This window comes from Dermacentor andersoni, chromosome 4 (genome assembly GCF_023375885.2).
Source record: "Dermacentor andersoni chromosome 4, qqDerAnde1_hic_scaffold, whole genome shotgun sequence".
Lineage (NCBI taxonomy): Eukaryota > Metazoa > Arthropoda > Arachnida > Ixodida > Ixodidae > Dermacentor > Dermacentor andersoni.
This window is the reverse complement of record NC_092817.1, coordinates 2508578-2523534: the sequence shown is the minus strand read 5'-3', so window position 1 is coordinate 2523534 and position 14957 is coordinate 2508578. Positions and strand designations below refer to the sequence as shown.

At 46.8% G+C, this 14957-nt stretch overlaps 1 protein-coding gene across 2 annotated transcripts in view; it reads right to left on the bottom strand.

Annotated features, from left to right (window-relative positions):
- LOC126535883 (fat-like cadherin-related tumor suppressor homolog) overlaps positions 1-14957 on the bottom strand; it is a 517574-nt gene that overhangs the window by 173746 nt on the left and 328871 nt on the right. For both annotated transcript variants that reach the window (XM_055073317.2, XM_050182731.3), the window contains exons 24-25: positions 9805-10016; positions 1582-1704 (exon numbers count right to left, since the gene is read on the bottom strand). In XM_055073317.2, coding sequence (XP_054929292.1) covers positions 1582-1704; positions 9805-10016 — 335 coding nt within the window. The remainder of the gene's footprint in view (positions 1-1581; positions 1705-9804; positions 10017-14957) is intronic.

Below are 14957 nucleotides of genomic sequence, written 5' to 3'. Positions count from 1 at the left end.
TATAACGATCATATTTTTCATCTTTCTCGATATCGTTATAAGTGGACTGCACTGTACCAGCAGAAATCATATCACACACATGAGCAGCAAAAGAATAAAAGAAAGAATAAAGGCCCTTAAAATGCAAAATTTTGCCTTAAGAGGTTAAGTGGGCTTGTGTAAAACTTATTTGACCATTCAAAGTAAGCTTTTTTGTTTTAAGAAGTTCCAAACTATAGTATACCTTTGGGGGCCTCATGGTGTTTTGCTCCAATAAAGGCCTAATGTACTTGATAAATTACATCATCGTACCATTTGAAATAATAGAGCGCAATTCTTAAAACTTTCTTAACGCAGTTACAGTATGAAAGGACCATTGTGTACCAAAAACCACTAAAATCTGGGTGGTAGATTTTTACAAAGTCTTAATGGATTAATATCACTAAAGCGTGGACACTGTGAAAGCCCTTTTGTCATTTTTGCAATGCACATCATGTAAATAATATGGCATCGAAGGCCACCTTTTTTCAGGAAGAATGTTTGCCAAATGCAAAACGAAGGATGTGTCCAAAAATCAACGATAGAGAATGGAAAAGTAAGGAAGGAAGGCACCTATCCGAGAAGGTTTGTAGTCTGTTAATAGTCATTTATATAGTCATGTATTTAGAGGCATGCCCCCTTTTCATAGTAACTTTCCTCTCCTCTATCTTTTCTGTTCACCTGCATGTTGTCAACTGAAAAGTAAGGCAGTTGCGATGCTTGTGGCCCTTGTGGGGAAGCTCGACTCTCTCGTGCCCCTTAATGTTTTTTCCCTATGGCTCTTAAGTCTCCTGGAATCCAGCTTCCCCTCATTACATGTGTGGGACCGGTAGTTGGCAGTTGCACAGCACTACAAGAGATGGCGCAAGCGCTTCGCTGCTACTGCCATTTGATGGCAGGGATACTTGGGCACAAAAGGAACCAGCCTCCTCCTCTTTGGTTTGGAGACGACATTGCCGGTGTAATCGTCCCACGAAAGGCTTCATAGCAGGACACCGAGATGGATAAGCACAATTGTTCGAATGCACGTCCGTTCACGTGACTGCACCCGTGAACATCTTAGGTGTTCTTATGTCACCTAGATTTGTCAGAAGCTGTCAGCATGTTCCATTAGTTGTCGGCTAGTTAACCTTACTATATAGAAGGTGCAATAAATGCCCTCTGGTCTGTTTCCATTGCCGTGTTGTTGTTCCTTTGCCCAAAGAGCATGCTTGAGACACCACACCCTTCATTTCTGACCGCCTTTTGTCCCTTTTACAACAAACTACTACTACTACTACTACTACTGCAACCACAAGGTGAATGCCTATATTCACTGAGGCCATTAATGGTGTCACTGTGGCTGCAGAATCCTGTCGTCACTTTTGGTTATATCGAAACCTTAAAGTATGGAAGTCTTAGTGTAGTGACTTTTTCTTCGCATTTTCGCATTTGAGATTACACATATCCAGAGCACAGTGGAAAAGTTTTCCCGGGGTTGTGCATGCCTTTGAGGATTTCGCTGACACTCTGCACCATGCTTCATTGGTACAACAAAATAGCGGCTCAATTGCCCACACTTGCCGTTTCTCGGTCTAGTGGCCCAGCCACACTCAGCTGACCACTGCCAGGATCTAAGGCAAAGGGTCCGGGATGGAGCAAGGTGTATCGCAGCTCGCCACCACTGTCTGCATCACTGGCCTGCACCTGCGTATTTCCAAAGCCTCTTGCTACAATTAAGGCAGCAAGAACACACACTTATTTTGTCAACCAGGACAAGAGAACAAGACCACCAAAGTGTGACAAGTTGATTCTGCCTACAGCCATGAAGCAGCAAAAACACAAAGCACTGTGGAACAGCAACTGGTAAACCTGTGACAAGGTTAAAGGCAAAAAGCTTTCTTTGCCTCTTTCGCCAATTTTCGTGAATGGTCGGTGGCCGATGATGAATGGCCGGACTCGGCAATGAAAACATTCATTTGTTCCTTCACTTGTTCATTCGTTCAGGCTATTCGCTTACATTGACAATCATCATGGATGGCTTTTGTACAACATTTTGTCTATCTGGCGTGCATTAGTCTTTCATTCTGATTTCAAAACTTACCAAAATTTATTTTTCTAAAATTCAGTATTTATAGCACTTAAATTATGGCAGGTCCCATAAAAAGTTTCTTTTTTTCACTGTTGGGACGAAGAATTGCTGATGAAAACCAAATGACACATAATGATGATACATGATTGTTAGACAATATAAATTTATTTCCTGCTTTTAAAAGAACATTCACCCAAATACTTTGCCACTAAAGCTTATTACACACCTGTACGGTATTTTAGTTTGATGCTTACGTATGTCTCAATGTCAAGTCACGCAGAAAAATCTGTTGACGTCATGCAGCAGTGAGGTCACATATGATCATGATGTTTATGAAAAAATAAACAGGAAAGCAGCGCATGTTATTTCTGGCTGTGCTTTCATGTGGCAAGTGCAGTGACTGCAGGAATGAAGAAAGCCAGTGTTTCTATGATGTCAAGATGCAGCCACTTTGTAGGTGCTGAAACTGGTTAGTAAGAACAAGAACTATAATAGTAAATAATTCAGGGTGCAGCATTATTTCCAAGGTTTAGAAGGTCCGGATCTTTATTTACCACACAACAAATGTTTATAAACATTTGCTTGTTCAATCATGATGTTTCAGATGTTCCTCTCAACTACTGTGCCTAGGTCATAATACAGCCGTTCTTTTTTCAGTTCTCATGCATGAACTAATCCCTTTCCTACTCGTTACTGCCAAAGACTGATGCCAAATGGCACCAGTTACCATTACTAGTGAAGGAATTGAGAAACTTATTGAGAATCTCAAGCCTTCCCAGAAGCCCTTAACCCAACATATTTCACAAAATCTTTAAAGATGCCCTGAACCACCCATTTTCGATAGGGGAAACATCACATCGAGTGGATAGAAGACAGGGCTGTGAACATCTCAGCCAAATTTTATAGTCATGCAAAGAGTGTCAAGTTAATAAGTTGAACACAAAGTAAATTTTTTCTCAAACGCTCTCTTTTTGGACAAAGTACTTCTCTGTACCCATTTCAAGGCTGCCAGTGGCTGCTCCTTGGCATTATCAAGCAGATACTCATAGAGTGCAGCCACTGGCCGATAGCTGATATGAAAAGCGAGCAGAATGTTCTGGAACAGTGTGCATCTTCCTATTGTTACTGTGTATAATAATTGACCATGGTAATGAAACAGGCTGAATTAGGTGAAAATTGGCATTGCAAATTTTAATATCAATAACGCACTTCTGGCGGATACCGTAGCTCGGCGTGTCTGCCCACATACAAACTAAACTTTGGCCACCCTGTTTTTTGCTATTGAGGCTACTGTGCGCTGTTTCTTTTGATTGGTTTTAAAAATTATAGTATGCCTAAAGCTTTCTGAAGCTTATGTGCACTGCTACCCATGCAGTTCCAACCCTTGTGCTGGACAGCGCAACCATTGAGTATAGAGTTGACTTGTATTACTTTGACCCTGATGGGACCAACATAATTGGTTGAATTAAACAAAGGCAGAAACACCAGAACACATCGCTGATTGATTTGGAAGTACTTGCACTAACTCTAACACATCCCCAAATCGAATACGCACCCTCTCTAGATGGGCCCAAAGTAAAAAAAGCTAACACAAAAATGACAAGCTTCTAAACAAAGTAGAAACTTAATGTGCACCCAATTCTTGCAAGAAAAATGAGCAGGGGTCTAATATGTATTGCATAATAGAGGCCGATTTCCTAAAATCAGCTTTGAAGCATGGTTCTTAAAGTCAGCTTTGCAGCACATTCTTCTTATGAAATAAAGCGTACGAATGGTGCAAAAGCGATTTCACTTCAGTATCTGACTGCACTGTGGAGGCAATTTTCAGCCCAATTTTGAAGCAAAAAAAGAAAAAGAGGCCTGCATTAGAATTGGGTAAATACCGCAATCAGACATTGCAAGCTACGGCTACTGCTTGAAAATCTTCCTAGGGCCAGCCAAAAAAATGTAGAAGACACTTAGTTTTACCTTTAAAAATGGAATGCGATAGCATTCAAAGATCCCCAAGTGATTCTCATGCTTCCAGGCAAATGCAGCTTATGTAACCATAATGTTTACCGAGAAACGCAGGAATGGAACGATATGCGCAAAGGCAGGTTCTGGTAGAAACACGGCCTCGTGCGTGGGCCACAATGCGGCGGAGGCAAGCGCCATCTGGAAATATTGCAAAGAATCGGGTGCACCGCCTTATGGCCTTCGAGATTTGCGTGCACAAATCTGGGAGGCCATGGCCGCTCTATAAATGGTAGAAACACTGGAAACGGGGTTTGTGTGTATGTTTATTTTTAAGTTTTTGCGTAAAGGAACTATGTTTTCTCGTATATTTAAATTACAATCCGACGCTATCATGCCCGTAAATTGTGTGTAAGTCGTATTTTACGATTTTTCTACGTATTTTACCTTGAGAAATTCAATTAGTTCAGTAATTTGGTTGCACCACATGGATGGCCTGCATGGTTGGGTATGTGTGGTTTGGAATTCTTTTTGCCGAAGCAACATCCAATGCTGGAAGCCGGACACAGTATGCCGATGCCAAATTTTCTGTGACACGGGGCCCTTAACGCTGTCGCGTTAAAATAGCCATTTTCCACCACAGCCCACGTGTGTCCAATGCATTCACCATCCCCAAAGCTCCGCCGAGACGAACACTGTCACTAAAGGAGTCACTACTGGAGGCACCATAGGGGCCAGGCACATGCATGCCGACTGCTAAAGTTCGAATGATCTGGCTAAAGCCATTTAGGATTGCAATAACGAAAGTTTGGGCCCATAGAAATGCATGAGTGCCAGCCAGCACATTCGGCCGGGGTCAAATTACCCGAGTCGAATTAACGGAAAAGAGTTCATTAATTATGGGGTTTTACATGCAAAAACCACAACATGGTGTCTGCCAAGTTTACATTACAAGATTCTTCAAGTTTTCGAGGTTTTCCCTGAGTGCCTTTCTGAAATTCCCTGAGTGACAAGGAACTTTGTTTTATGTCAAGACTAGCTGACATGTTGCCCGTTGCTGTCACTCTCCAGTAAGCATGATAAAAAATAAAGAATAAGATGCCTTAATCCAGTTTGAATAGTAAGGAGTAGTGTATTCTATTCAAAAAGAAAACTGAGAGGAGAATGAGAGGAGGGATAAGTCAAATGCACAGTGAAAAAATATCTTTGAAAAAAAAAATGGTAAAGCCTGTTGCAAGTTGAGTCAAACAATTTCAAATACGAATAAAAAGACATACCGTATTAACTCGCATAATGATTGCACTCGCTTAATGATCGCACCCCTAAAATTTGTCGTCAAAATTCAATTTGTTTTCTTTCCAGTGTAATGATCGCACCCTGAACTAGTCGCAGCAATATGTCATGTGCCAAGTCTAGCTAATGATGATTGTGTGTACCATCTGTCACATGCTATGCGAACGACTCTTGAAGGCATGCCAAGTGGCCCGCATGAACCCAACATTCTTAAGTAGATAGCGCTTCCTCTTTGGTTCGAGGTCGTCAAGTGGCACGGACGTCCTGCGCGTGGACCGATCCACGCTTCTGCGAGATCGTCTCGCGAGCCCACATCTGGCTGCCCAACGTGGACCTCTTGGGGCATCGGACGATAGTTTTAACTGTTTTGCTTCGTTCGAGACCTTTATTCGAACCGAAGCATGCTAGCGTTGGCGGCATGCTTTCTTGAGCGAGGCGACGTTGGCTGTAGTGTGTTTGAACTTGTCAACATGCTAAGCCTTTTCGCAAGTGTTTTTTTTTTAATGACATTCGTCGGTACGAGAGACACGTGGTCTGCCTCCTGGGAGAGCGAGGCTTAGCACCCGCGGAGCATTCGCAAGCCTGAAGCGAGTGAGTACGGAAGCCTCGTGGGTGGCCCGAATTTCTTATGTAAATAGCTTCTTCTATCTCTTTGACTCTGATGAAGTCGCAGCTCTGGAAGCCGGGTGGCCGCAGGCCACGGGTGCCACTACGGGCTGGCTCGTATTGCGGCCTGGCACCGGGCGCTCCGACACTGTCTGGGACGGTGGGCGCCGTCAACTCGCATGCTGTGTGCACCGAGCAGGGTAGGACCACCTAACAGAGTTGACGTCTCCTCGCGGCTGCCTGTTTTGCGCCCATTTGGGTGTTGTTTTTGGATGCCGGTTGTTGTCAGGGTAGCGACGCTTTAGGCCTAAGGCTTTACGAAGCTGCCTGTCGCATGTTGAGGGACACAGCCTGGTGGACCATGGCGTTGAAGTGTTGCACTTTGCTTCCCTCATTCTAGTTAGCCTCGAACGAATTGAGATTACTCGTTCGACTCAAGGAAGCGAGCTTCGTTCACTTGAACTTAGCATCCGAGTAGCTGCCCGATATTTTGCTAGCCTAGTTGAACATCGTACCACGTGGGCGATCCGCATGGAGACTTCCTCGCCCTTGCACTACCTTAGTGTTTGCCGAGTGTGTTGAGTGTACGCAGCGTGATTGGAGTCACCCCTGGTTTGCTGTCCCTTGCACATCGTCTGTGCTGCTGCCCCGTACTACGATCGACCCACCCCGGGCGATGGTGTTGCTGTGGCCAGTTCGGCTAAGTGACTTAGGCGGCCGCCTGTATCCAGCTCGCCACCCTCGGCGGCGGAGAAAAGAGCCGGCGGTCACCTACTGCTACTGCGGCTCCTGCCAGCAGGGCGCAAGTGACGCTTGCTTGTGCCGACTACTGCATCGCCGTTTCTGGAGTCCTGGCCTGGAATCGTGCCGTCGAGCCTGCAGAGCTGCTGCTGTGACCAGCGGACGCTAGCGGTGTACCCAAGGACAATGTCGGCTTGCATGCTATGGACAGCCTGTGGACATTTCCTCGGCGCGGCGACTGTTGCATGTACAACCTTGTTCGTGAAGCACGCGTTTATGTTAGACCGTGTGACATGTTTAGCCGGAATATGTAGTGATTTAAGGTTGGGGGGATGTGGTGATGCGCGACTGTCACGCGTCCCCTGATATGTTGTTTTTCCCGCATAGCTTCCATCTCTTGCAATGCGGCTGCGCCGCATGGCCTGGGGCCTGCGGCGTTCGGTGTGGTTGAAGCGCAGTACGAGAGATGGCGCGAGTGTTGCGGTGCTAACGCCGCCTCACGGCGGAGTTACTTGGGCGCGGAAAAGGAAGGCTCTTCCTCTTTGGCTGCGGGTCGCCGAACGCCACGGGCGTTCCGCACGTGCGCCGATCCATGCTTCTGCGAGACCGTCTCGCGAGCCTCGTTCTAACGTGCGAATGATCAGGCGTTGGTGTCCAGCATGGGGCGACATATTCGTTCATTATCCGATCGCGGTGAGTTGGACTTCCTAGATTTGTCGCGCACCCATCAGCATGTTTTTTGGATAGCAACTTGGCTAGCAGGCATTGATCTATGAAAGGTGCAATAAATGCCCTTGTGATTGTTTGCACTACTGTGTTGTCGTTCCTTTGTCCCAAGAGCATGGATGAGAATCCACCAATACAGAAGCAAACATATTCTAATATGATTTACAGTTGAAACTCGATTTAACGAAGTGATGACCACGCTCGAATTACATTGTTAAATTGGGAACTGCAAAATGGAGAAAGCAAATTTTTGGTCCTTTGAAATAAAAAATTGTAACATAGCAACATGCAAAGGCTATGGCAGCATTGTATTTGCTGCTAATCTAACCATCTGTCTCATAAACCATGAAATAAGGAAAGCAACCATCGCCGCCCCTACCGAGGCGGTGTTGAGTCAACTGTTCCCTGCATGGGTGCAGAATGCAGCCTCGTCAAAATACAAGCTAGGGCTGTGACCATGGCGCCTAGATATTTTAACGTGATAGCTTTACAGCGTACACTTGAAGAAGAACCAATCTATCAAAATTAGAAAGAAATCGCCACCTTTATTGCTCGTTTATTTTAGGAAAAACTTTGCTAAATCAAGTTCGGCCAAATTTGTTTTGTTAATTTAGGTTGATAACATTGAACCCTATGGGTACCTGCCGGGGAATGTAAATTTCGTTGTTAGATCAGGAACATTGTAAAATCGGGTTTCGTTAGACTGAGTTTTAACTGGATTTAAAGAAAGCTGTCAACTGATAGCAAGCTCACTGATATGAGGCCTGAAGTTTGTCACAAGCTAGAAAGTCAATCTCAACTGTCCTGACATACTCTCAGCCCGCACACAACGCCTCAGTGTTGTGTTTCACTGCTTTGAAGAGTTTATTTTGGTTTGGATGAAGGACAGCTGCATCTCGGCATCAGCCAACACTTTGTTTTTTGAGCTCAAGGTCTTTCAAACAAGTGGCAGCACACTTCCTTTGCCATTCATTCCTCAATTTGTCGGTCCTTTCTGTTCTCGTCTTCCTACCACAGCGCGTTTGCCTCACGGGCCATTTGAAGCATCCTCTTGATCAGTTGTAGAATCAATGTCACATTTTCCGGACTCGCAAGGCACCACAAGAACGTCCAAACAAATCAATGCATGTCATTTTTTTTTTAGTGCCCTTTTAAGCTCTCAAATCGCCAAAGTCACTTCCGAAAAAACTCTGAAGGTCTGCTAGTACACTTATTAGGCATATCGGTGCATGTACTGTGACAGGAGGCGGGGGATGCACGCATGTATAATAAAGGAATATATGCAATATCCCGTGACAATTGCCCCTTCCCACGCTTATTATGCTTCACCGCTATACTTTACATATGCTTCACCGCACAACATTTCTATATTGATGCGAAGTTGACTTTCGGAAACTGGCATTATGCAATGTGGTGTGCTTTTTGAGCTTCGAAGCCGATAGCGAGGATCACGACGACGAAGTCAGTGCCATTGGTGACAGCGGCGAAGTGCTTCAATTAAAAACATGGCACTGAACGGCAAGAAACTTAATAGCGAACGTCGAAGCAGCTAGGCCTGGCGTTGCCGCGGTGGTGGCTACAGCTGCCATCGGATCTGCTTGTGAGAGCGCCGGTTCGATGCGGCAAGGTAATAAACATGGCGGCGATGGTGGTGGCTCTGATTAATGCCGTTTCGAACCTGTGGTCATGGCAAAAAGCCAGGAAAATCGAACGGCGAAGGGTTCTCGCGTCTGAAATTTCAGATGTCCTTGTACATTCAATCTACAGGGTATGTGGTGGTGCCGCAAAGTCGTCCGAATTATTGGGCATGTCCTAAAAAACGGGTGTTCGGAAGATTGGTTGTTGACTGTACCCTGGCAACTCCTCCATGGTGTCAAAGATGATTTGTTACAATTCCTCTTTGGTACTTGAGCCAGCATTAGCGCGATTTTTGTTCCCTTTCAATAAATTTAGAGCTAATTTTTCCTGATAGAAGCACGAAGTCCCGGAGTTTTGCTTGAGTATAATGCGAGATTTATTTTGAGGTTCCTGGCCTCAGAACGCACCTTGAGATCTATTCGGGTTCAAAACACGAATGTGTCTTTTTTTTTCTTGACGTGATAAATACGTCAGCACTTGCCCTTTCACATGATTTCGGGATGGCCCTTCGCAGTAACGATGAATAGAGCCCTACGGCCATCCCCTTTTAGCATTGTTTCCTGTTTCTACATAATCCATTTTGATGAGAGACCAAAAGCCCCTTCGCATTATATTTGTGGTAGCATTATTTACATGCATATATGGTGTCCTGTCTCCTATTTAGTCATCTGCGCGATGTGCTTATGCCATAGCAGGGAAGGCCTTATGCCATCCTCCGTAGTGAAGTCCCGATGAAGCGCGAGTCAAGGAGCGCTTGCCTGGAGCACGAGGTGGCCCAACGAAGCATCCTCAGCAATCGTGGCACTGTAGGGACCTCCAAACACAGGTGCATTGTCATTGGCATCCAACACGGACACATTGAGCCAGGCATGAGCGCTGAGTGGTGGCTCGCCCCCGTCCCGAGCCTCCACTGCCAGCTGGTAGCTGCGGATGCTTTCGTAGTCCAGTGGCCGGGCCACTCGCAGCACACCTGCATTTGCGTGGTCACTCAATAGAAACGGCAGCATCGAACAAGGCACTGGTTAACTCTGTGAGAAGCCACAGAGGCAACTGTATAAAAGAAATACACAACTTAAGAGCCGCACAGCACTGCTTTGTTGCACTATACAGTAGAACACACCGTTCTAGAAAAGCTTCATGACGCACCCACGGCAAGACACCTCAGCGTATCTCGAACCTATGATCGTGTACATTGCTGTTTTTTCTGGCCGGGCCTTGCCCATTCCGTACGACGTTGCATCATCGCTTGTGAACTTTGCCAACGACGCAAGAAGCCTTCCCAGCTCCCCGCCGAGCCCTTTCATCGTGTCGGCTTAGACCTTTTCGGCCCATTTCCGGAATCTGCATCAGGAAACAAGTGGGTTGCAGTCGCGGCAGACTACACGACTCGCTACCACCTTAACCCACACTCTTCCGACCAGTTGCACAAATGATGTTGCGGATTTCCTCCTACATGATATAATTTTGATGCATGGTGCTCCACATCAATTGGTAACAGACCGTGGCTGTACGTATTTGGCTAAAGTCATTGATGACATCACGTGTGCCACCTCAATACAGCATATACAGTAGAACCCCGCTGTTACGTTCCTCACTGCTGCATTTTCCCGGCTGCTACGTCGTTTTCATCCAGTCCCGGCATAGCTTCCATAGGATCCAATGTATAAGGAACCCCGCTGTTACGTAGTAGCTGTGAAAACGTTCCCGCATGATGCGTCGCAACTCGAACCCGCCTGGGCTAAAGTAGGCAATGCGCTCCAACCGCCATTTTGGCTTTTGACGAGTTTTGACCGGGCTTGGCCGGGCTTGGCTATGGAACTGGCTTCAAAAAGCCGCACGCCAGTTCGAGAGGCCACCACTAGGTGGCCATTCGTGAAAAATGATCTCACTATCATCACTGTGATTACGGTCACTGCATGGTTTGTTGGACGGGTCGACTCACGGAGGAAGGAAACTCGGGAGAGGCCCTGACGTCACTCTTTGTGAAGCTATAGCTAAAGGGAAGCCGGAAGTTGGTGTTGCTCATGGCGTTGCTCCGCCTATCGGGCCAGCTCTCCTCTCTTGTTTACATTTCTCGTGAAACCATGCCGCGCTGCGCGTAACCGGGCTGCTCGGACACGCGCGCTCTGCAGCAATACTAAACAATCGTTAGCACGTTAGCATGATTACGCCAAAGAGGGCAACATTTCCCACGGATATTCCTTCGTCCGTTGCCATTGCCGTGGCGCGGTGACGACGAGGAGCACGAGCCGCATGATGCCGGGGAGTTGTCAAATCCTAGCTTTGGAGAAGCCGTTGCAGCTCTGGACCTCCTTTGCAGGTACGTCGCACCTCACAGCGACGCTGACAGCAATGCGGCCTTCCAGGCTATTGAGAAACGTGTGGTGATTTCTAGCGAGCGAAAGAAGCGGCAAGCCACCATTCTAGACTTTTTTGTGGAAATAAATAGGCTATAGTTGAAGCTGCACTTTTTTCATTCATTTTCGGAGCTTTCCTCACTGTTGCGTTTTCCCGGGTGTTACGTTTTTTTTTTTTCCTCGGTCCGGTGAAAAACGTATGAACGGGGTTCCACTGTATTTACCACCTCCTACCGCCCTCAAGCGAATGGCCTCACTGAGCGTTTGAACCGCACCCTTACAGACATGCTATCCAAATATGTTTCAGACGACCACCATGACTAGGACCTGGCTCTACCTCACATTATCTTTGCATACAACTCTTCTCGTCTCGAAACTGCTGGCTTTTCCCCGTTTTGCCTCTTGTATGGCCGAGAACCAACACTACCACTGGACACTGTAATTCCGGCCACCATAGCTTCAAGCAGCGATTATGGCCGTGATGCAATCGCCCATGCTGACCATGCTCGCCAACTTGCGCGCGCTCGTCTACAAGTGTCTCAAGACAAACAGAAGCAACGTTACGGCCTCCGTCACCGTGATGTCCATTTTGCGCCCGGCGCCCTCGTGTTGCTTTGGTCACCATCGCGTAAAGCTGGCCTTTGTGAAAAACTGCTTTCCTGTTACACAGGCCCATATCGCCTGCTCCGCCAAGTGACCGATGTCACCTATGAAATCGTTCTATCCATGCCCACTACGTCCTCCGCTGCGACAACCAGTGACATAACCACGTCGCTCGACTCAAGCCCTACAACCCTCCACGCGCCTTGGATATTTAACAGCACTGTGACGGTGCTTTTGCCGCCGGGGGGGGGTAGTATTACGATATAATCAAGAGATGCTCAAGAGAGGAGCCGCCGCGAGAACGACGATGAAGTTGGTCTGTGCCCTTGGCGCGAGCAAGTGACGGCTTGGCTGCCTGGCTCCAGTGTAAACAACCCATAAATAGCCTCTTTCAACTGTGTCTTTCCACACGTAGCAATATGATCAACATTTAGTACAATTTCCCAGTGCCAATGCTGGCGCTCTAAATCACCGACGCGATGACTCGTTGGCACCTCGTTAATTGAACCCTCGTTCATTCAGACTCATCCTCTGGTGCCGGCAGGCTTATACAATATTTAATGAAATCAGACTCGCGGCAATTCGGACGTACCTGGTCGGGCACCAGTTGATTCGCACAACTCCCGGAGCTTGGAGCACCGCAAAAGAGCAAAAATGGCACTAGCGTGCAACTGAAATGAAGTCCACATCACCACAGTCATTAGGGGAAATCATATGCAAATGGAACGCTTCGTGCCTGTTTCTGCCTTTGTGCTCTTTATTCTTGTGTTTAGGGGACCGCTTAACACCTCATTGGCCGTGTGTCTTCATAACTGGGTAGTCACCATCTATGATTGTGTCGATAGCGACCCCGATTTCATTCACAGCCATTGCGGCAAACTGTAGTTTCATTTTAACTTGGTGCATACGTCGGGCCGGCGTGGTTGCTGTGCATGATTGCATTGATAGCGACCATGGTTTCATGCCCAGCATCAGACGCGTGTCTTCAGGACTGTATGGTATCCGTCCTGGTCCATGATCACACTGACAGTGGCCGCGGTTTAGTCTACAGCAGTTCCAACAAACAGTTGTTTAATTTTGACTCAATGCAATGGCTGCAAGCGTTATGTCACAAACAAAACAGATGTCGAGGATGAAGAGCACGTGCTAACTCACGATGGATGATTTGTTTACAACTATCTCACTGACAAAAGAATAATCGAGATGCGCTTGAGGTGTCTCGGATAAAAGCATGTGTTGCAGAAATACATGCACCGTGGCCACGGTGTCGCGAGGCATTCGTCGTTGCGAGCGCTAATCAGTCACAAGATGACAAGAATTGCCGCTTTCGCACTGCTTTTGTGCCAACTAGAAACAGGATTTTCCGACTCTTTCAGTAAGTAAAAGCGTCTTGATATGTAGTAAGCATTTGTTTATTTTCTTGATATCCTCGATAATTTGAATTTGGTTAATTCGCACATCTTTTTTGGTTGTGTGAAATCCAAATTACCAAGGCTTTACTGTACATTTACAACTAGAAAAGACATTTGGGCTAGTTCGTGCTTATTACAGACCTGAGACATCATTAATTAGTGCGAAAAGGACATCAGATGGAAGCCTTTGCCTGCATGTCCTGTGTGCTTCTTGGTTTCGTCTGATGTCTTTTTCGTGCTAGTTAATGATGTCTCAAGTCTGTACAGCTACAAGTCTTTTGTACCAGTTAATACGTTCTCAGAAAACACAATCTTTTAGTACTAACGGTCAGTATGTTGCCAAACTGCTTCGTAGGTTACATTTTCTGACCACTAGATCCTATGCCAACAAGAAAAGGTGCAAGGCACGTGCAAACAAAAGCACCAGGCAAATGCAATGGCAGCTTTATTGCAGCACTCGCCCACACTTGTGACGTGGAAATGCAGCCACGTGCTCGGTTTCCTCTTCTGGTAGCAGCAAGTCTTCCAGGTCGCCATTTACAGATTTTGCAGCCATCCCTGTTGTGATAAGCATCTTCACCCATCTATTTCGCATTGCCTCTGACGTAGGATGGGTACTGCACACTTTTAATATGTGATAACCCAAATGTGCTGGCACTTCCTGCTGCAGGCAGTGCAATGTGAGCATCATGTTTCACGCTGGCAGCATCACAGCACCTTGAACTTGAAGGTGCCCAAAAATTTGTTTGATTTAAATAGAATTCGAATTAAGGAACCTAATTGAATGGAGGAAGAATGTGCAGCTCCGTGTTAGGTGGCAAATGTGCACTGAGCTAAAAAACAAGTGACAAATTCTTAAAATGTAGAGTGTGGGGACTGAAATGCTCTGGTTCCATTGCACGGGCATTCACCTGCTTTGTCATCCCTATGGCTCTCTTCCTCTCCACTTGTGACGGTTGTCGGCTGTGGCATCCCACTAGTGATGGTTTGTGGTGGGGACACTCACGTCGCAGGGATAGCTGCTGTCAGCTCCTCCTTACGGGAGTGAGGGTCTTGCTCTCCGGGACCAGCACTGGGTATGCACATGCTTTCCTGTTGTTTACCGGCACTTTTATGTCCCAGACTTGAGCTCGTGTACGGTGCCTCTGCCTGTATGGCGAGTGCATACCTTGTGCTGATCCTATACGAACACTAAGCAGAAGAGCAGTGCCTAGTGCTTGCGCTTGATCGAACTGCACTGAGCCGCACTTATCGGAGGCCCAAGCTGAAGTAGATTGCCCGAGCTCTTGCGATTGGGCCTGTAGCGCCCCTTGCCACAGGCCCGGGCCGCAGGCCACAACTTGCTCCGCGTGCAGTGCTCTTCAAGGCAGAGGAAGTTAGCTCCCGGATGCGCAGTGTGCGCAGTGCGATATAAAAAATAAAAAGAACAGTTCAAAACACAACGCTGCCGGAACTGGGTCTTCCTTGCATTAGGTCCGACAGATATCCAGCATGGACTCTGCCAGCTATACTACTTTTACTGCCGGTGACGATGCCCAG